At 37.2% G+C, this 20686-nt stretch overlaps 3 protein-coding genes across 3 annotated transcripts; all 3 read left to right on the top strand.

Moving 5' to 3' along the window:
- The first annotated feature begins 639 nt into the window (after positions 1–639).
- LOC103463739 (cytochrome P450 2J2) lies at positions 640–6982 on the top strand. The gene is made up of 9 exons (XM_017304482.2): positions 640–1065; positions 2365–2527; positions 2654–2803; positions 2964–3124; positions 3296–3472; positions 4111–4249; positions 4360–4547; positions 4952–5093; positions 5589–6982. The coding sequence occupies exons 1-9, from the start codon at positions 865–867 to the stop codon at positions 5762–5764; spliced, it is 1497 nt and encodes a 498-aa protein (XP_017159971.2). The 5' UTR covers positions 640–864; the 3' UTR covers positions 5765–6982.
- Positions 6983–7614: 632 nt separating this feature from the next.
- Positions 7615–14058, top strand: LOC103461257 (cytochrome P450 2J4-like). The gene is made up of 9 exons (XM_081606497.1): positions 7615–7885; positions 9185–9347; positions 9476–9625; positions 10579–10739; positions 10897–11073; positions 11143–11281; positions 11442–11629; positions 12615–12756; positions 13598–14058. Exons 1-9 carry the CDS (start codon positions 7685–7687, stop codon positions 13771–13773), a joined length of 1497 nt encoding a protein of 498 aa, XP_081462623.1. The 5' UTR covers positions 7615–7684; the 3' UTR covers positions 13774–14058.
- Positions 14059–14171: 113 nt separating this feature from the next.
- On the top strand, positions 14172–20681 carry LOC145551487 (cytochrome P450 2J4-like). Its single transcript, XM_081606498.1, has 9 exons — positions 14172–15568; positions 16467–16629; positions 16758–16907; positions 17593–17753; positions 17897–18073; positions 18156–18294; positions 18407–18594; positions 18869–19010; positions 19633–20681. The coding sequence occupies exons 1-9, from the start codon at positions 15368–15370 to the stop codon at positions 19806–19808; spliced, it is 1497 nt and encodes a 498-aa protein (XP_081462624.1). The 5' UTR covers positions 14172–15367; the 3' UTR covers positions 19809–20681.
- The last annotated feature ends 5 nt before the right edge of the window (positions 20682–20686 follow it).

Below are 20686 nucleotides of genomic sequence, written 5' to 3'. Positions count from 1 at the left end.
AGAAGGCTTACAATAAAACTTAAATAAGCCCTCAATAAAATGGCCGAAAATCATAAATGGGAGTGATAACTTGCAGAAAAATGGTCATTCCAATAAAATTCACAAACTCAGTTAGGTGAGGAGAAGATGAGTCTAGGTGAGAAAAGATGCTGGAAGATGTATCTGAATTCTCCTGTACTTTTTCTACTGCATTTCTACAGCATTTATTTATTTATTTATTTATTTATTTATTTATTTATTTATTTCCTCATTCAACTTTAATCTGGCTTTAAAAAAAAATGTGATTACATAAGTTTCAATTACAGAAAAAAAAATCTTAGCCATAAACGTTGAACTTGGGAACTGCTTTTATAGCAGCTTTTTTATTATAACAACCTCAGGCCTATTTGCCTATAGGCTCTTTGTAATGCCTACGTTTGTTTAGGGAATTTTGTAAAGCAGCATTTATAAAAACGTCCGGAAGACGTTCAAACAACAGTCAGAAGTATGCACTTTGTATAAGAAGAAAAAGCAATTTGATAAAAGAGAAAAACAGCCATAAAGGTTCTAAAGATATAAAAACTAAATCAAGTGAAATGACAGCAAAAAAATTTTAATTAATTGGGAACTACGTTCACGGACGTCGTGCGAACATTTGCTTGTCATAATGTCATAAACATATGTTTATGACATGTTTTGAACTATCATAGTTTATATTTATAGCTTTAAGGTGTTCTGTCCCACACGATTAAAAGGCCGTAGAAGATTTAAACATTCGCACAGAGACACAGGTGATGCTCTTATTTTGAAAACCAGGTAGTTTCAATATTACATAGCTCATCTGACAGACGCGCAGCTCTGTTACTGCAGCACGGTGTTGGTGTGATGGAGGCGTTATTCAGGCTTTTCGGCTTGGAATGGTTAGACACACGGAGTATTTTAATATTTTTCTTCGTGTTTTTGCTGTTGAGCGATATTTTACGGAACAGAAAACCGAAAAACTTTCCTCCTGGACCGCGGGCTCTTCCTTTTATCGGAGATCTTCATCACATCAGCCCTGCTAGACTTCACCTGCAGTTCACAGAGGTGTGAGGTCTTACATTGACAGACATATAGTAAAATTATGATGCTTAGAGTTTACATTTATAGTCCCAGCATGCTGGGACTATAAATTCCCAAATTTCGCGTCAGGCCAAACATAATTAAGTTTGATGGTCAGGTTGTGGTGCGTTTTTTAATAAACCACATAAGGTCTAGTGTGAACCATGCATAGACTTGCATACATCACAGAAAAAAATGAAACTGTATTTCATGATGTAAAGTTGTGTTCATCTACTTATTATAGTTTAAATAGAGGAATAGGTAATTTACCATATAGAGGATAGTGAGTTCTAGAAGTTAAAAGCACTAAGTATTAAAGATTTTAAAGCAACAGTCATATAACTCATAGTATTTCCCACAACAGCACCTAATGCGATCCAAATTTATTTTTCAACCTAATGCATAATCAACACATAATCAAAGGATCAATTCACATGTCACAGACACAGATAAAAAAAGAATCTGTGGCTGCTGCAGTTAATGATTGTACAGGAGTGTTAGGTTGTTTTGATAAAACTATCTGTGGATGTCAGGAACTGTTTGTACTGACAGAAAGACATAAAAAGTAAGAACAGTTTTAAAACAACTCATTTTCTGACAGAACTTTATGCTCACCAACAACACCCATGTCTGCCTCAGTGGTCTGGCTTGTAACTATAGTATGTTGTTGTCCTGGCCTGAAGTTTTTAGTATTCGCATCCTTCAAATTCAGGTTTGTCATCCTGTGAAGTCAACATTTCAGTTGTGCAATAGTCACTGGGCAAACAGAAAGAGTGTTTTTGGTGAAAGAGCAGATGTCTCCCTCTCTTCTTATGTTTGATTTCTGCATCGCCGGGAAGGGTGCACCGATTTATTGGCCAGCCGATTTATCGGTGCCAATTTACTTAATTTTGGGAGAACGGTGATCGGCCGAGTTTTACATATGAAGCCAATCTTATCCGGCTGATCTTATCTAACTTTGCAAAGCTCTAAGAATCAACCGCTGTCCTCTTTTGCTCTCCGGTGATAAAGGTTTGACTGACAGACAGGCCCACCAAGTCATGTCTGTATATTTACAATTAACAATAGTGACCCCACTGTTGCCAACTCAAGAACTTCTTGCTATATTATACAACATTTCAGACAAAATAAAATTGGTATCGGCCAAACTTGGAATCGGCAGGTTAAGCTTTTTAAAAGATCAATGATCGGCGATCGGCCAGAAAACTGCAATCGGTGCACCACTAATTGCCAGGTCTTTTTCAAGAAAGTAATAAAGCTCATGCTATCATTTTTGTTGGTCAGTTTGCAGAAAAATATGGAAACGTTTTCAGTCTCCATCTGTTTGGGGGAAAAGCTGTGATCGTTAACGGTTACAAACACGTGAAAGAGGCCCTTGTTGAAAAAGGAGAGGACTTTATGGATCGCCCCACCATTCCACTGTTTTCTCAGATTTTCAAGAACAAAGGTATAGTTTATTAAATTTGTAATTAATTTTGTCTAAAAAGGTGTCACAATGTTGAGTTGGTGAGGATGGAACTCCACTGACCTGAATGCTAATTCATGTTTCTATTTTTACTTATTTATTAAAAAGGTATTGTGATGTCAAACGGTAATCCATGGAAAGTGCAGAGGAGGTTTGCTCTTCATACGCTGAGGAACTTTGGTCTGGGGAAGAAGACAATGGAGCGATACATCCAGCAGGAGTGCCAGTATCTCACTGAAGTTTTTGCCGATCAACAAGGTACAAAAAAAAAAATTATCTGATAATATGCTGTCCTTTACTCTGTTTTTTATTATTGTATGTCTGCTACTGTTATTTCAATATTACAAGCTATACATCTTTTTTTTCATGTTTTTAACGCATTTTTTTATTGACTCTGCAATCTGTTTTTATTTGAAAGGAAAGCGTTTCTCTGCCCAGGCGCTGATCAACAACGCCGTGTCCAACATCATCTGCTGTTTGGTCTTCGGGAGTCGATACGAATACAATGACAAGCAGTACCAGACCATCCTTGAGAACTTGAATGAGATTTTGCGCTTACAGGAAGGTTTGTGGGTGCAGGTAAGTCTTCTTTGCACACAAATGCAGATAAAGTGTAGTTATAGTTTCAATGCCCCAAAACGAAAATTGTTAGACAGAAGATCCAAATGTACTTTACTGTATATTCAGCAAAACAATATTTGTCTAAAGGTTTTTCACCAAGGATGAAATTTTATCTTCTTTGATCCTCAGATATACAACGTGATTCCCTCTGTGATGAAGTGGCTACCTGGACCCCAAAAGAAAATATTTGTGCTTCTACAGAACATAACTGACTTTATAGAAATCCGTATCAAAGAGCACAAAGAAAACTTTGATCCCTCATCACCGAGAGACTACATCGACTCCTTCCTGGCAGAAATGGGAGACGTAAGTGTTGAATTCAGTAATAAATTACATATATTTATGTGACTGTTTGGGACGTTTGGGTTTATAGCCTATAGTCTCATGTCAGTGTCCATTACATTTTTGCTTCAGTTCTGCACTAAGCACGGGAGGCTACACAGACAACACTTTATACATAAAGAGCTAAAATTATATGGAGGATATGATGTAAAATTGACCTTTTAGCTTCATATTATGTTATAAAGTTATTCCCTCATCAAAAACATACATGGAGTGTTGCTTTAATTCTTACATGCACGTTTGAGGAATCATTGAATCTTCGGTGGCAGCTAAACTCCTGCTCCCACAAATCTCCCCTCAGAGCTGCAGCCTCTCAGAGCACAACATTGTATACAACATTTTTTATAACAACTGAAGTTTACTTGGTCATGTGATTGTACAGGGACATTTTCCTCCATATTTCTCATTTGTAGCAAGAATAAACCATTACAATCAGGGACATGAAAGTCTTCAGAAGCACTTTTGAGTTTCTCTTCAAAACAACATTAGAAATTCTGACTAAATCTTAAGAGATCAAAGGGAGATTGAAAAGCTTGAACAGCACAATGCATATAGTAAGTATGTAGACACATTGTCACTCCTGTCTCTCATATCTTTGGCAGAAAGAGGACAAAGATTCTGGTTTTGATCTCTTCAACTTGAGTGCTTGCACTCTGGACCTGTTTTTTGCTGGGACAGAAACCACCACCACCACGTTGCACTGGGGGCTGCTGTACATGATCTACTATCCTGACATACAAGGTGTGTGAGAAACACTCAGTAGACGGAAATATACATATAAAAATAGAGGAAAGCATTAATTTTTCCCACTGCTCAGACTCAAGAGTCAGTTGTGTTATTTGTGTGTTCAGAGCAAGTCCAGGCTGAAATAGACGCTGTGATCGGTCCATCCAGGCAACCCGCGGTGACCGACAGAGAGAACATGCCCTACACTGACGCCGTCATCCACGAGATACAGAGGAAGGGAAACATCATTCCACTGAATGTGGCCCGCATGACGACCAAAGACACCACTCTGGATAAATACTCTATTCCAAAGGTACAGTGGACAGTATTCAGTTCAGGAGCACTGATTGGGCGTTAACATTTTCTCAGCAAAGCCTTTATTCCTGACAAACCCACACATTGAGGAACACAGAAATAAACTAAAGAAAAAAACCAATTACTTTACTTTAAACGGAATTGTTCATTCATAATTTACTCCTAATTGTTTTTTAAATATTTCTTTGCCATAAAAATACCCAACAAGATTTGAATACTAGGTATTACATGGGTAACTTTGCTACCTAATAATTCCCCTGCAGGTTTTTTATAAATGGGTGCAGACTGCTTACCTTTATTTCCTATTTATCTTGTTTTACTTCCTGTACAGAAAAAAATCTACTGACAAACTGAGCATAAATAAATGTCTGACTGAGCGACTTGTCTTTTTTCAATCTCCAGGGGACCATGGTCTTGGCGACGCTTCACTCTGTTCTCCATGATGAGTCGGTGTGGGAGACGCCACACTCCTTCAACCCTCAGCACTTCCTGGACCAGGACGGTAAATTTAGGAAGCGAGAAGCCTTCATGCCTTTTTCTGCAGGTTGGTAGTAGTTTCAGTCTGTTAAAATTCACTTTATTTCTACTTGAGTCTTCGTAAAACGAAATTCAGCTTAATTGCATAATATTTATTTGTCCTTATTCAAAAAAAAAAGAAGGAACAATTCAATCAGCGACCAATAAAAATAGCTCAAATTTGCTTTTACTTAATAGCTACTGAAAAGTTATAGGATAACTAGATTTTTCGTTACTTGGTTTAAATATGAAGTGCTGCTTTAAAGACAGAAAAGAGATTGTGATGTTCCAGACCCAGAAATTAATGAACCTGTAGCCAAACTAAAGTGTTTTTGTTATTAGACAATTCTGCTCCTGTGTTTGCTTGTTTTCTGTTAAGTTGAAGATAAAATAGCGCCAACAAATTGCCACTAATGGTGCTCTTCCTATGTACAGTAGATAAGAAGCTGACACAGATATGTCCAGAATACAGTGTGGCCACATCACAGTTGTGTAGCTATGGCGTTGTGTTGTGTATCCTCAGGTAAACGTGTGTGTCTCGGGGAGCAGCTGGCCAGGATGGAGCTGTTCCTCTTCTTCACCTCCCTCCTCCAGAGGTTTAAGTTCTCACCTCCTCCAGGAGAGAAGCCCAGTCTGGAGTACAAACTGGGAGCCACTCATTATCCCAAACCGTACCGCCTCTGTGTCGCACAGCGTTAAACCAACAGAAGTGTTGACAGAAACGCCTGCACCCATCACACTGTCTCTGAAATCAAAGATCTCAGTGGCAGCCGTGTCTTAAAACCTGTTGGCATTACAGCAGTTAACATATCAAATTGTGTCGAAATAAAGCTGTCCAAATTGTTGATGCTAGGAAGGAACGGTGTGACTTAAATGGCTATTTTTTAATCTAAATCACATTTCATCCTGCTATGGAACATTTTGCTTAAATTTTCCACCTTGTTGATGGGAAGTAGATCAATAACTTGTTAATTTATGTTGGTTGTAATTCATGTCCATTTAATATTTTTTTACAGTGAAATGTTTTTGATGTAATGTTTACTTCCTTAAAAAGAAGCATGTAATACGTATGTTTAAGTGAGAAGATATAATAGACGGCACAAATGACCAAAGGAACAGCTTTGAAATGATCGCATGTGATGAAATCATAACTTTCATGTTTTATTGTTATTCACAAATATCTATAATCACTTGACTTCAATCATTTTCCAATTCTGGGATTAACAAAGTTCATCTTGAATGAAAAGCTTTGGTTTTACCTCTGTCTTTAAAATCAGCATATCGCCTGATAAGCTTGGGAGAAAAGCTGTTGTGAAATTCAGACTGGTGTAAGCCGCTGGATGTTTCCAGCTTCAGAGGTAATGTAAAAGTTTTGGAGATAAGATAAAGATAATCTGCCACTGGGAGAAATGTCACTGATAAGTGCGAGTCAGTGGGGCAAAAGTAAAGCTGAATGAATCAGTCAATAAAAAGTAAATAAAACAGATGCAGAACTGCTCACAACCCTTGAGCTTTTCCTCATGTTGCCAAACAGGATTATATGATTATGACCTTAAGCTTCAGTGCACTTTTGTCATGGTTTGTCATGTCATGTCATGTTCTTTTTTTTTGTTTTAATGGCTGTTGATTTTAGACATTTTTTCAGTCATGATTTGTTCATTCCTTTGTTTTGGGTTTCTTAGTTCTTCCCGGTGTTCTGTGCTTTGTTCGTTTTGGCTCCTGCCAAGGTTCTCCCCCGAACTCTTTTCTCCTGGTTCTTGTCAAATTCTGTTCATGTTTCATTTTCTCAGCTTTTGTAAATCTTTTCTATAATAAACAAATAAAAATAATTTTGATACGGCCCAAAATGAAAGTGAGTTTGGCATCTCTAAATGAATTTGTTCTACATCATAAATACCCACAGCAGTTAGACACAATAATTCAACTGAAAGACTAAGTTAACATTGCTCACCTTGTTACATTCACTGGGTGTCATTTTCCTGCAAAATTGTTCATGCAATTTTTTTTTCCTTCTTCAGGATTGGCCTGTTAGTTCCGTCTAGCTTCCCTGTCCATATTGGAAAAACGTATTCCCAGTGGCGCAACTACACATTATTCAGGTGGATGCGAAAACATAAACAAACGAAGGAACGTCAGGGTGAAGGAGCGTAGAAAACTCGCCCCCCGAGGCGACGATACGTGAAGGGTAAAACTCGCTACATTTGCATCATTATGTGCGCGAGGTGAAGGAGCGTAAGGCGCGCTGAAGTGTATGGCAAAACATCGGCGCGCCGCCCCCTCCAGACGGGGTTTTGGCGCCCCCTCTGGTGCTGCGCCCCTATGCGTTGCATGCGCTGCATACCCACTTTTTGCGCCACTGCGTATTCCCACAGCATGATGCTGCAACTACTGGCAATAAATTACATGTTATATTTTATAAGATGGCACCAAGATGGAGATTTTAGGCTTCCGTGATTTTTACGACCAATATATGTTTTTCTTTCAAATTTCTTGCGCTTACTGCTTTTACTTTGAAGGCCAACAGCGTGCCAATGTGATTATGTGACGTCACGCAGAGTGTTTTCTTCCTGCGTATTAAAACTTGATCCATTTTAATCAGACGCCGTTTAAGGAGAAATCATGAAGTCCATCTTCCGTGTCCTGGGCTTGGACTGGATAGACAGCAGCAGCGTTCTCATATTTGTGTTTGTTTTTCTGCTGCTGAGCGACGTTTGGAAGAACAGAGCGCCGAGAAACTTTCCACCCGGACCCTGGTCCCTTCCTTTTGTTGGACACCTCCATCTCATCGATCTCTCTCGGATGCACCTGCAGTTTTCCGAGGTATCCAATGAAATGCAAAAAGAAAATCAAGTGCTGTTGTTGCATAAAGCAAAGAGTTTAACATTTTCAGTTTTATCTCGTTGAGAATGATTTGTTTTGTCTGTGGGAGATGTAACTTTAACTCTTACATTAAAATAACTAAAATACCCCGATGATCCGGATTTGAAAGCAACTAGTGTAAAGGTATAGTCGGATGAAGCACAGGATTCCCCGGACTATTTGGACCTTGGTCTGATTGTCAAATAGTTTTATAATGTACATGCTGTGAATACAAGCAGTTAGACTCAGAAAGATCAAGTATAATCAGAGGTGGGCAAAATATCCAAAAACTGCTCAAGTAAGAGCAGCCCTACTTCAGCATAGTTTTACTCAGGCCCCACCCCAGGAGTCTGTAGTTTGTTGAGCCACATTTCACTGCAGTTAAAGCTGCAGTGTGTTAACTTTTACAATAATGTTTTTTTTTACACATTTGCAAACACCATTGCTGTGTTGTGACAATGTAAGATGAGACGGATGATCTGTGAAAGGACTTGGCTCCTCCACTTTTTCCCAGTGGTATTCTTGCTGTCTGATGAAATGCACCCGTATCTGTCGTCACTGGTGGCCATACTGATGGAGGGATGCTTACACCAGGGAGATTGACAGAAGAAGGAGAAGACCCTCCTCCTTCTTCTGATGTGTTGTTTCTGATGGAGCAGTATATATCTGTAGACGGCAGGTCCATAGAGAGGAGGCAGAGGAGCTCCGTTTTTTTCCCCCGTACATGTTCTATCTCAACACTATATAAATGTGAAAAAATTGATATTTCTACAAAATAATGGAGCTTTGTAGGAGCTAATGCCATTTCCTACATAGCTAACGCACAACCTTTTGACCTCTGTAAATGAACATTTTGAGGTATTTCTAGTGTAGGTTTGGACTTTGACGTAGCCATTTCAAAGCCAAGTTCACACTGTCCATTCATCAGCTATCTCAGCCAAAACATATAACGGTAAAATAATTGATGCATGATCTCTAGGTTTGAGGTTGAACATTTGGTCTGTGTTTCTCAGTTTGCCATGTTGGTTTATTACTTAAAACTCCAATAAAAAAAATTCAAACTTGGGGTTGTACTGTAACAAAGTAGGAAGACGTTCAGGGGTTCTTCATAGACTTAGGAAGACACTAAACCTCCAGGGACGCTTCTCCCCGTCTGACTGTGTGGACTGCTGGCTCTGAGCACAAAAGGAAAGTGTCCTTTGTGTTTTGAGAATTCATTTTCCTTTGTGTTGAGTCATTGGGGCCATTCTTTGTGCTCAGTTGGCAGAAAAATATGGGAACATTTTCAGCGTCCGCCTCTTTGGTGGAAGGACCGTCATCGTTAGTGGCTACAAGCAAATAAGGGAGGCTCTGATCCTTCAAGGAGAAGACTTCGTAGATCGTCCCGTCATCCCGCTGTTTGAAGAGTTAGTTGGGAATAAAGGTAAAGCTTTTGTGTCCGAATAGCTGCAGTTTGGAGTTTTGGTACACAAGAAACTAATCATATAGATGTTGGTTAATGCAGTAACTCCCAAATACCTTTACTGTAACATTGTTTTTTGCTTTCAAAAGGTCTTGTTGGTTCCAGTGGTTATCCATGGAAGACACACAGGAGATTTGCTCTTCAGACACTCAGAAACTTTGGCCTGGGCAAGAAAACCCTGGAGCGATCCATCCAGCAGGAGTGCCAGTACCTCGCAGAGGCCTACGCTGCTCACAAAGGCAAAAAAATCTATATTTTTATTCATGACATGGACTTATTTTTCCATTAATTTTACACATATTATGAACACCAACCCTGAAAGCTGTGAAGCAATAAGAGGACACAAGTGGAGTAGAAACTTTAAGGACTTAAAAAAAAATAAACCAGGTTTTATATTTTGGTGCATGTCGTTAATTAGAATTTATATTTGATTTATATCAGTGACTTTATTTCAAAAGTGACAGATTTTTAGTTTTTCTGTTAATTTGCAAAAAAAAACCTATCCAGTTCCTTGGAAAATGTTAAAATGACATAGGACCAATAAAGGTTTTTAATACTGAAATACTAGATTATTGAAAAGCATCTAAATGTTCATATCTAAATAGGTGCATTTTGGCCAATGTCGATATCTGATATAAATATTGTTGTTATGGCTGATAACTGATCTCATTACCGTTTCAATACCTTTAAAAAATGGACCACACTGCTGTCTCCACCACTGATTCTGTGCTTCATTTAAATTTCCAACAATCCTGCAGTGCATGACTGTCACTGTCACATGGCCAAACAAACAAATACCACCAGTGTTCTCCTCCAGAAGTAAATGGAAACAAGATGGAAATAATGACTAAATCAGCCGATTCTGATGTTAGTGCAGATATATCATGTATCCTTAATATAAATGCTGGAAATATATTACCAGGGATTTATATATGAGTTTCCCTCTCAGATTTGAATTATGGAAATAAATAACTTCCATTGTATTCTAAATCACTGAGATGCTCTTGTACTCTAAGAACAAAAGCAGGGGCAAACAAATGGCATGGAAAGAGGAAGCAAGAGAATGAGTGAGGCACACAGTATTACCCCAGATTACAAAAAGAAATGAAACGCACAGAATAACAAAAAAGAGAAAAGACTCATAAAGTATGTTTATAAACAGATCTCAGTGAAAGCTTTCTCTGTCTCACAGGTCAGCCTTTTAATTCCCAGACTTTGGTAAACAAGGCTGTGTCCAATGTCATCTGCTGCTTGGTCTTTGGGACCAGATTTGAGTACACAGACCTGCAGCAGCAGGCGATACTGCAGAAATTCAATGAGGTTATACGCTTACAAGGAAAATTAATGGTGCAGGTGAGAACTCTCCCAAAAGAAATCCTTGAATCAAAATATGGACTAAATCCATAACACATTTTTTGTTTTGTAGAGTAGATTTGTGTTGTTTTTATGAAGGTATACCTTGAAATAAAAATGTCTCTGACACCTAAAAGTTTATGTTCTTACTCTGTAGCTTTACAACGTAATTCCCTGGCTGATGAAGCGGCTGCCGGGGGCGCATCAGACGCTATTCTCCACATCAAGAGAGATAGTTGAATTTATAGATATCAATATCAAGGAACACAGAGAAAACCTGGACCCTTCGTCACCCAGGGACTACATCGACTCCTTCCTCATAGAGATGGGAGAGGTGAGGACTCTGCTGTCTCTCACTAAGCACATGCTCTCATCTCATTCATTTATTTATTTTTACTTACAGAAAGAAGACAAAGATTCCGGTTTTGATTTGGAGAATTTGTGTTTTTGCATCATGGATCTGTTCGGTGCTGGAACTGAAACCACCACCACCACTTTGCACTGGGGGCTGCTGTACATGATCTACTACCCTGACATACAAGGTGTGTGAGGAAGCTTAATGTTTCTCTGACTAGTATTCCTGTGACTTTACATATTGATCACGAACAGATTAGTCTGACGTTGGGTATAAAATGTGTAAAATTGACATTTCAGAGTATCAGTGTGACAGTAGATTCAAAGGTTGTTTTTCTCTGCATGCAGAGCGCGTCCAGGCTGAGATAGACGCTGTGATTGGTCCATCCAGGCAGCCGTCTACGGCTGACAGAGACAACATGCCTTACACCAACGCTGTCATCCATGAGATACAGAGGATGGGGAACATCATCCCGTTAAATGTGCCCCGAATAGCAAGCAAAGACACTACCTTGGATAAATACACAATCCCAAAAGTACAACATTAATTATGAGTTTGTAGTGCATCTAAATCTCATCTTAAAATCCAGGAACAATTATGTGTTATATGTCATTACAGATTGCTCTGTACTGACTTCTTCAAACACAATAACTGTAGTATCCTGTTGCATTAGTGGTCGTCTTACTGAATATTTTCCGTCTTTGTTTTTTTTAACGGTGATGAAATAATCTGAAGGTCATCTATCTTAACAAACTGCAATTCACACATTTGACCACTTGGGACAGACGCGCATGAATTTTAAACTTTATGCACGCTGTTGGAGCCTATTAAGAATTGGATTAATTTATTTTTTGCTAAATTATTAATGTTATAGGTCCAAGGTTTTGCAAATGGTAGATGTATTGTTATTTATTTATTTGTTTTGATTAGACCCTCCTCTTTGTCAGTCAGCCTCCTGCTGTGATTAATGAGCAGGAGCAGCTGCTGATTGTTTGGTGAAGGAGTGAGGAGCGAAACCGTTTTTCCAACTACAAAATTAACATTCATATTTAAACTTTAACATTTAATTATGACTGGATTTGTTTTTAACCCCATTAGTCAAAATGACAGACAACAAACTGGTGTAGTACATATGAATGCCCGTCTCACTTCAATGGCAAAAGAATGATACAAGAACAAGAATGCCACCTAAAGCAGAGTGAAAGTTGTAGATGTGAAGCATTTATTAGCAACCTTAAATTACATTTAGCAAGCTGTGTGCTTTGTTCTATACATCATCTATTTGGTAACACAGCTTTGCAATACATAAAATGGAGAAAATTACAAAAGCAGTGATTAAAATGCATTGCATCATCTATAAAAAGCATAAACTGTTGAATAAAAACAATTGAATGTGTGAAATAAATGAATTCTGCAATTCAGAGCTGATCGTAATGACATATAAAACTGCTTTTGGAAACATTTAGGAGTGACTACAAAGTAGGAGTGTAAAGCCGTGTATTTGCTGTGTTTGTCCTCAGGGCACCTTGATTTTAGCTCCACTTCACTCTGTCCTCCATGATGAGTCCATGTGGGAGACGCCACACTCCTTCAACCCTCAGCACTTCCTGGACCAGGACGGTAAATTTAGGAAGAGAGACGCCTTCATGCCTTTTTCTGCAGGTTAGTCTTTTGTTTAATGTTTTAAAAGTTTTTTTTATTCTGCTTGATATAGTTTAACAGAGTTAACACATCCTCACAGTCAGCCAGAGCCTTTGGTGAAAGTGGTTATTGATGAAATGTTAAATTTATCTCTTGTAATAAAAAAAAACTGAATTAGAAGTTTCTGACATATGATTTTATTTGTAGAAATACAATCAATCTTGTTTATTCATATCCATAATATTCCTCAGAGAAAGTGAAACCTAAACTTAACAAATAGACACATTGTGCCTGAAAAACTGTTTTTAAGTTTATAGAATCAACGTTTTTTTTTCACCCCAATTACTACAAAGTACATAAAGCAACAACAACAACAAAACAAAAATTAGGTTTAAGGTTAAAACTGAACACACAAACTAATAGTTGGTACATTAGCTTAACCAACTTATTAAGTTGGTTAAGCTACTTTAACCATCCTAAATATTAGTTGTTTAAATTAGCTTATTTATTAGGTAGAAAATAAGTTAAATGATAATAAACAGGTGAAAAGCTGAGAAAAACATGTAAAAATTATTAAAAGCAAGTTAAACTATTTTGACATTATGTAAATGAACAGGTTTAGTATTTTAAAATTTTCTGTAAGACATTAATTACGTTACATCTCAGTATTTTTTACATCAGCCAAAAAACGATTTTTCAAGTCTTTTTTTTTCTTCTGTAAATGTGCAATTTTTCCTTAAAATTTGTTTTTTGGGATCACAATTTTGTTTAATTTAAATTTAATTTTAAATAGAAAAGTAGGAAACAAATATTACTTTGTGTTGCATAAATAGCAATGATGTGTCGAACTGTGCATTCTCAGGTAAGCGTGTGTGTCTCGGGGAGCAGCTGGCCCGGATGGAGCTGTTCCTCTTCTTCACCTCCCTCCTCCAGAGGTTTAAGTTCTCACCTCCTCCAGGAGAGCAGCCCAGTCTGGAGTGCATGATGGCAGGAACCCGCAGTCCCAAACCTTACCGCCTCTGTGCCGTGCCACGTTAAACCATCAAAATAGACGGCAATGACTTAAAATATTGCTATTTTGGCATAAATCAAAAATATGTCTAATGAAATATTTGCTGGTAGACACACAATCAAGGCATTTAAAGTCACTGATGTTTGAGTGACTTACATTTTTTTATTTGTTTTTAAAGACTTTCAGAATAAACTTTAACATTGTTGGGTTTATCTTAGCTCCAACTTACTGAATAACCTGAAACAAGTAATATATCTGCTGTTGTTGCTTGACTCTTGTGTTGTACACAAATAAATAATCTTGAAATCTTGCTTAAGTCTCAACAATTGAAGTTAAACGACGTTTAACTGAAGTCCTAAAAGGGGAGCGAGTTTTAATGTTTTTATCTTTTATAGTCTTTTTATTTTCAAAATCTCTTTCTCTTTCTTACAAGTTATTCAATGTCACGTGTTGTTTTTTTGTTTAGCTTTTTTTATTATGTAAAGCACTTTGAGATGCCTTGCTGCTGAAATGTGCTATATATTTGATTGAAGTGAATGTTGCATCTTCTGATGAGAATGTTTGGCACCTGTTTTTCATAATTGCAACATTTACATGAATTCTTATGTCACTGTTATTATCATTGCTCTGTTAGGTTGTTAACTCAAGACAATATTTGTTTAAGTTACTGATTGTCGAGCTCGTCTTCTGGCTGAACTTGCAAGAATATGTAATATAGCATTGTAGTCAGGTAACACTACTCTTAAAATGTTAATTAGGAAAGAATATCTTGCTTTTAATACATATTTCTGTGTTATTAATGTAGATTAATATAAAGATTAATATTTAACATTTTCATGTTTAATTTCACTCTTATGTGGAGGCAGAGAGGGAAGATTTTCAAAAGCCATTTTGTAGGCGTTTATGGTTTATGTACTGCTTCAGTGGACTCTGTACCCTACACTGCCCTCTACTGGTAAACTTTTGTATGTTCACATAAAGTTGATCCAAAAATCCTAACAAACCAGAAAAAAAATGAAGCTCTCGTAATTAAAGGACAAATATAAATCTATTGAAGAAATCAATTCACAACTAATCTAATTAGTTTACTATTTTTGCTTTTTGAAGGAAATTGTAATTATTTCTTAGAAATTGAACATTATGCGTTTCTTTAACAACACTGATGCTTTACAAATTGGACAGAGAGGTTGACATTACAACTTCTCTATTGCATCAAACAATATTAGGAAGTGGTGAAATATGTTTCCAAATGAGTTTAACAACAACATTAATCATCCCATAAATTGGTATTGCAAATGGTTTTTATGTGACTTGTATATAAATATTCTAAGTGATTTGATCATTTTAGGCTGAAAAGTTTCATGTACAATTATTGCTTCACTGTTAAGTTGGGTTTCACTGTAGTTTAAAATACAGTTTGAAAAAGAGAGTTTTACTTCATTGGCTCCATAGATAGTTTGTGATCTTGTAGCAGCTCAACACAGCTGAGTGGTTTTATTTTGAAACTGCTGTTTTCACCTGTCAAACTTTGACTCGGTACAGTTTGTCTTATCTGCTTCCCACTGTGTTTGCTAATAAAACACTTGGCTCATTTGCTCCACCTCGGTGTTCACAGACGACATGGAGACGATCCTGAGTGTCCTCGGCTTGGACTGGCTAGACCTGAGAAGTTTTCTGATATTTTTATCTGTTTTTCTGCTGCTGACGGATGTTTTGAAGTACAGAGTGCCTAGTAACTTTCCACCAGGCCCGTGGTCTTTTCCTTTTATTGGCGACCTTCCTCGCATTGATCCGTCCAAAATTCACCTGCAGTTTAAAGAGGTAGGAGAAAAACAGAGAATAATGAAATACAGTCAGTGTTGTTGTTAAGGGTGTATGGCTCAGCAGAATCCCATGGATCCTGTCTGTAAATGCTCTTATTTCCCAAACACAAACAATTGACTCAAACAATAAATTAATAAAATACGTATCTTAGAAAACAGTAAAATGCATAACTGATTAAGTTCAGATAAAATGCTTTGCTCAACAGAAGATTATTAACTCAAAGTGCATAAAGGTGGCTCAAATGGACTCTAACCTTTTTATTTTTCTCTTGTAGAGCAAAGTGCTCAATTTTAACAGACTAAGCTATTTAACCTTATACATCCATCCATCCATCCATTTTCTTGACACCCTTGTCCCTTATACATACATATATATTTTTTACTGTTATTTATCATATTTGTCCTTTTATCCTTTTTCACCTCTCCTTAAAATATTCTTTATTTGTGATCAAATGATTTATTTTTTTAAGTGACATAAGGGTAGATTTTTGCACATATTAAAAAGAAGAGTATGGGAAAAGAATTCACATACCTGTACATATGCATATATAATTACATAAGAACAGACAGAAAAGAGGGGGGGGGGGAAACAACTATGGGTTTAAATGACATTAGTAAATAAAATTATACTTTACAAGAAGAAAATAATATAAACAAAAATTAATGAGTTGGTAACTTTAAGACAACAAATGTACTGAACATATTTATAATTATGATTATTATTTGAAATGTTTGAAAACATTCTGACAAACTTCCCACTTCATATTTGAGCACATTGAAGAAAGATGCTGGGATGTGTAATATCTTCTTAAGTTGTACTTCGGATGTTGTTCTTCAAAGGTTTTTACAAAGTTTATTTCTTGTTGTTTTGAATGAAATTTGTGCTCTGTGTTCAGTTTGCAGGGAAATACGGGAATGTCTTCAGTCTTCGTTTGTTTGGCAGAAGGATTGTCATCATCAATGGCTACAAGATGGTGAGAGAGACTCTTATCGAACAAGGAGAAAACTTTACAGACCGTCCCAGCATCCCGTTGTTTGAAGCCATAACTCAGAACAAAGGTGACATTTATTTGTGTCAAAAGCTGCAATTTCAAATCAAGCCAAAAAACATCCATCTCATACAAAAAATATTAGTCTGTCAGTTCTGGTGTCAAAATAAACTTTTTTTTTTTGTTGGTTTGAAAAAGGAATTGTAATTTCCAGTGGTAATCCGTGGAAGCAGCAGAGGAGATTTGCTCTTCACACACTCAGAAACTTTGGTCTGGGGAAGAAAACCCTGGAGCGATCCATTGAGCAGGAGTGTCGGTATCTCACTGAGGCTTTTGCTGATCTACAAGGTAAAAAATAACAAAAGGAAAATCTTATTTTGTTTTCAGGACAACCATGTCTGAAATATTCAGTACATTGGGTTCATTACACCAACCCTGCTGGTATTACAGCCATCAGAAAATACAGTCACTCACTATAGATATGTTAAAAACTATGAAAGCATAACAACTGGCACTCACAAAACACATTCAATAAAAAGTATTTGAAAAGGAAAGCAGCAGCAAAAAGTATTCCTAACTGTGTTGTTTCTGCAGCTTAATACGTCTGCATTCTCATGGTAAAAGAGGAACACCAGGTGTTTGGGTTCAGCTAAAATTTCCTTAGCTTTCTTGAAGCACCTATTTGATACTTTTGCAGGGAGTAACGATGTTGTTCAAGAAAGCTAAGGCAATTTTGCGGTGAACACAGATTTTACTTTTCTATTTTGAAGAAATTGAATAAAGCAACTCTAAAAAAAAAGAGGTCCCAGTGTCTGCAGATAGAGTGGAGAGGACCAGAATCCACATTGCTTGATGTCCAGTGTGAAGTTTCCACAGTCAATGATGGTTTTGGGGTTTCATTTCGTCTGCTGGTGTTGGTCCACTGGATTCCTGAAGTCTACAGTCAATGTAGTCGTCTACCAGGAAATGCTAGAGCACCTGCCTACACTTCAGCTGGTTCAATGACCATGGCGTTTGCTTATTTTCATTTCAGGTCAGCCGTTTAATGCCCATAAACTGATCAACAACGCCGTTGCCAACATCATCTGCTGTTTGGTCTTTGGGAGTCGATTTGAATACAACGACAAGCAGTTCAAGACCATCCTTCAACACTTTGACGATTCACTCTACTTACAAGGAAGTGTTTGGGCACAGGTGAGGACAGCAGAACATTTCCAAAAGAAAACTATTTACATGAAAAAACAGCTTTCATTCGATACTTGGATATGCAATTCAAGATCGTAGCGTCAGAACCACTTTGACAAAACAATAGATTCTTCTCTGTTTTGTCTCTGTAGCTTTACAACGTATTTCCCTGGCTGATGAAATGGCTGCCTGGACCTCATCAGAGGATTTTCACCATATCACACAAAATATTAGGTTTTATTAAAATAAGGGTTCAGGAGCACAGAGAGAACCTGGACCCTTCGTCACCCAGAGACTACATCGACTCCTTCCTCATAGAGATGGGAGAGGTGAGACCTCCCTGCTGTGTTGAAGCTCTTCTCATCTATCATGACTCGTGCCAACAACGTCTGTCTCATGTGTCTCAATCAGAAAGAAGACAAGGATTCTGGTTTTGAAATTGACAACTTGTGTTTTTGCACTCTGGACCTGTTTGGTGCTGGAACTGAAACCACCACCACCACTTTACACTGGGGGCTGCTGTACATGATCTTGAACCCACAAATACAAGGTTGGTTTCTTTAAGTCTGTCACACATTTTCCCATTGCTACACTCAACTAACATTAAACATTATGCATTTCCTCTCATAGACTCAGATTGTTCTGTTCTTCTCTGCATGCAGAGCGAGTCCAGGCTGAGATAGACGCTGTGATTGGTCCGTCCAGGCAGCCGTCTATGGCTGACAGAGACAACATGCCTTACACCAACGCTGTCATCCATGAGATGCAGAGGATGGGGAACATCATCCCAATAAATGTGGCCCGTACAGCGAACCAGGACACCATATTGGATAAATACACCATCCCAAAGGTATGACATGCAAATGTGTTATTTTATTTAGATGCTTCCCCTGTTTTTACATGTCAAACTTTAATTAGAGGTCTTAGGCTGCACTGTTTGAGGAGAACTTTGTGAACTAACTTTGAGAATGTTCAGTGTGGAAACCAAGAGGCTAAAATGAAAATTCAAGTAGCGATTTTGACTTATTTAATTTTTTTAGATTTGTAATAATGTGACTTTCTATAAATCAGCAGTAAAATTAAGTATTTGGTTCTATCTGACTAATGCTACACTGGTTTTTCAGGACACCATGATTCTTACTATGCTGGACTCAGTTTTACACGATGAGTCCATGTGGGAAACTCCGTACACCTTCAATCCTCAGCACTTTCTGGAAGAAGACGGCAAATTCAGGAAGAGAGACGCATTTCTCCCCTTCTCTGCAGGTTGGATGTTGAACTTTGTTTTTTGTCATTTTATGGACAGTTCTTTAAATAAGATATTTATGTCTGAGAAAATTTGAAAACCTCAACCACATGTTCAAAAACTTAGCATGCAGTCGCCAAATAAATTCTTGAATTAATGCTTGATTTTATATCAGCTCAAACCTGCAGCAGGCTGTGACGTATTTTAATCATTCATTTAATAAAAACAGTTTATTGTAAATAAAAACCCAAAATTAATTTTTTCAGAAAATCTGAAGGAAAAATATTTTTAACACAAAAACATTTTTCTGAGCTACACAATATTCCAGTTTTTTTAGCTGTTCCTCTTTGTATGCATAAATACAATTTTTTAACTTGTTTTAGACTTTGAATCAGTTCCCTTGACCTCATCTTGATTGTGTTGTGTCGTATATTTAAATGTAATAGGAACCTTGTTATGAATTGGCTCTTTTTAAATTGATATATAAACTGATTTGATATAAAGTGTCTCAGTGAAATTAAACATCACACTTCCAATTATTGCTGACCCTTGAATTAGTTTGCCGTTTAGGTAAATTTTAAGGTGATCATGGTGTTTGTAACATCAGATCTAATTAAAAATGTTATAATTCTGCTTTCTCAGGTAAACGTGTGTGTCTCGGGGAGCAGCTGGCCAGGATGGAGCTGTTCCTCTTCTTCACCTCCCTCCTCCAGAGGTTCACGTTTTCATCTCCTCCAGGAGAAAAGCCCAGTCTGGAGTTCAAACTGGGGCTCACTCGTTGTCCCAAACCTTACCGCCTCTGTGCTGTACCACGTTAACCTGCTGCCTGATGACAAAAATCAACTATAAAATTACTATAAAATGAATCATAATGGAAGTCAACATGAAAATGAACCTATAAAGTGCAATAAAGATTAAAATGTTTAGAAAATGGCTATTTTAGGAAAATAACGTGATTTTATTGGACCAGACTCATTAAATAAGCGTTTCATTTAAACTGCATTTTCCCAAATATTAATGCACTCATGAAAACACTTTCAGGTAATCAAACTACTTAAACTACTTTCTTGCAGGAATTTTCTGTTTAGCAACACATTTTTTTTTTTGATTTTGCATTCTTATTTTTTGTCTCAATGTCCATCTCTTAAAGGTTAGTTTCCAGTATTTACAGTACTTTGAACAAATCTTCAATTCAGTCGATGCTGTTTTCTTGTTTATTTTCCTTGTAATTACTTTCAGGGTAAATATCAAGTCTCACAAATGTTTGGCTGGCATCTTTAATGGTTTATGAATTCAAAATGCAGATTTATAAGGATTGCCAGATGATCATGTGTTATGACTCGAGTCAGAGGTCTTCAAGTTGGGAGGGGCGACACCCTGTGGCGTTGTGGGAGTACTACAAGAGGGTGTTGTAAAATTTCTGATTGATTTGACAAATTCAGTTGTTTGGGATTTTTTTTATTTATTCAAAGTTGTCTTTAAATACACACTAACATGAATTCAATATGTAACATATTCAGTAAAGGAGCCATTGAATATTGTGTTTCAGTCAGAAATAGATTCAAGAATCAGTTCATCATTGTAAAAGCTCTGAATTTTATGAATTTGTTCATGTCAGTTTTATTGACAGATCATCACTTTTGTAATCAAACCTAAATAAATAAAATAAAAACTTCAAGTAAAAAGCTGTGTATTA

Source organism: Poecilia reticulata, chromosome 4, assembly GCF_904066995.2.
Source record: "Poecilia reticulata chromosome 4, P_reticulata-male-v2, whole genome shotgun sequence".
Taxonomy (NCBI): domain Eukaryota; kingdom Metazoa; phylum Chordata; class Actinopteri; order Cyprinodontiformes; family Poeciliidae; genus Poecilia; species Poecilia reticulata.
This window is presented reverse-complemented; position numbering and strand designations above follow the sequence as displayed.

What these genes read in the sequence shown, in the direction of transcription:
- LOC103463739 (XM_017304482.2), top strand. Translation starts at nt 865, where the DNA reads ATGGAGGCGTTATTCAGGCTTTTCGGCTTGGAATGGTTAGACACACGG. An exon ending in TTCACCTGCAGTTCACAGAG is followed by an intron (nt 1,066 to 2,364) that starts GTGTGAGGTCTT and finishes TTTGTTGGTCAG; the next exon opens with TTTGCAGAAAAATATGGAAA. An exon ending in TCCTGGCAGAAATGGGAGAC is followed by an intron (nt 3,473 to 4,110) that starts GTAAGTGTTGAA and finishes TATCTTTGGCAG; the next exon opens with AAAGAGGACAAAGATTCTGG.
- LOC103461257 (XM_081606497.1), top strand. Translation starts at nt 7,685, where the DNA reads ATGAAGTCCATCTTCCGTGTCCTGGGCTTGGACTGGATAGACAGCAGC. An exon ending in ATAAATACACAATCCCAAAA is followed by an intron (nt 11,630 to 12,614) that starts GTACAACATTAA and finishes GTTTGTCCTCAG; the next exon opens with GGCACCTTGATTTTAGCTCC. An exon ending in CTTCATGCCTTTTTCTGCAG is followed by an intron (nt 12,757 to 13,597) that starts GTTAGTCTTTTG and finishes GTGCATTCTCAG; the next exon opens with GTAAGCGTGTGTGTCTCGGG.
- LOC145551487 (XM_081606498.1), top strand. Translation starts at nt 15,368, where the DNA reads ATGGAGACGATCCTGAGTGTCCTCGGCTTGGACTGGCTAGACCTGAGA. An exon ending in ATAAATACACCATCCCAAAG is followed by an intron (nt 18,595 to 18,868) that starts GTATGACATGCA and finishes CTGGTTTTTCAG; the next exon opens with GACACCATGATTCTTACTAT. An exon ending in ATTTCTCCCCTTCTCTGCAG is followed by an intron (nt 19,011 to 19,632) that starts GTTGGATGTTGA and finishes CTGCTTTCTCAG; the next exon opens with GTAAACGTGTGTGTCTCGGG.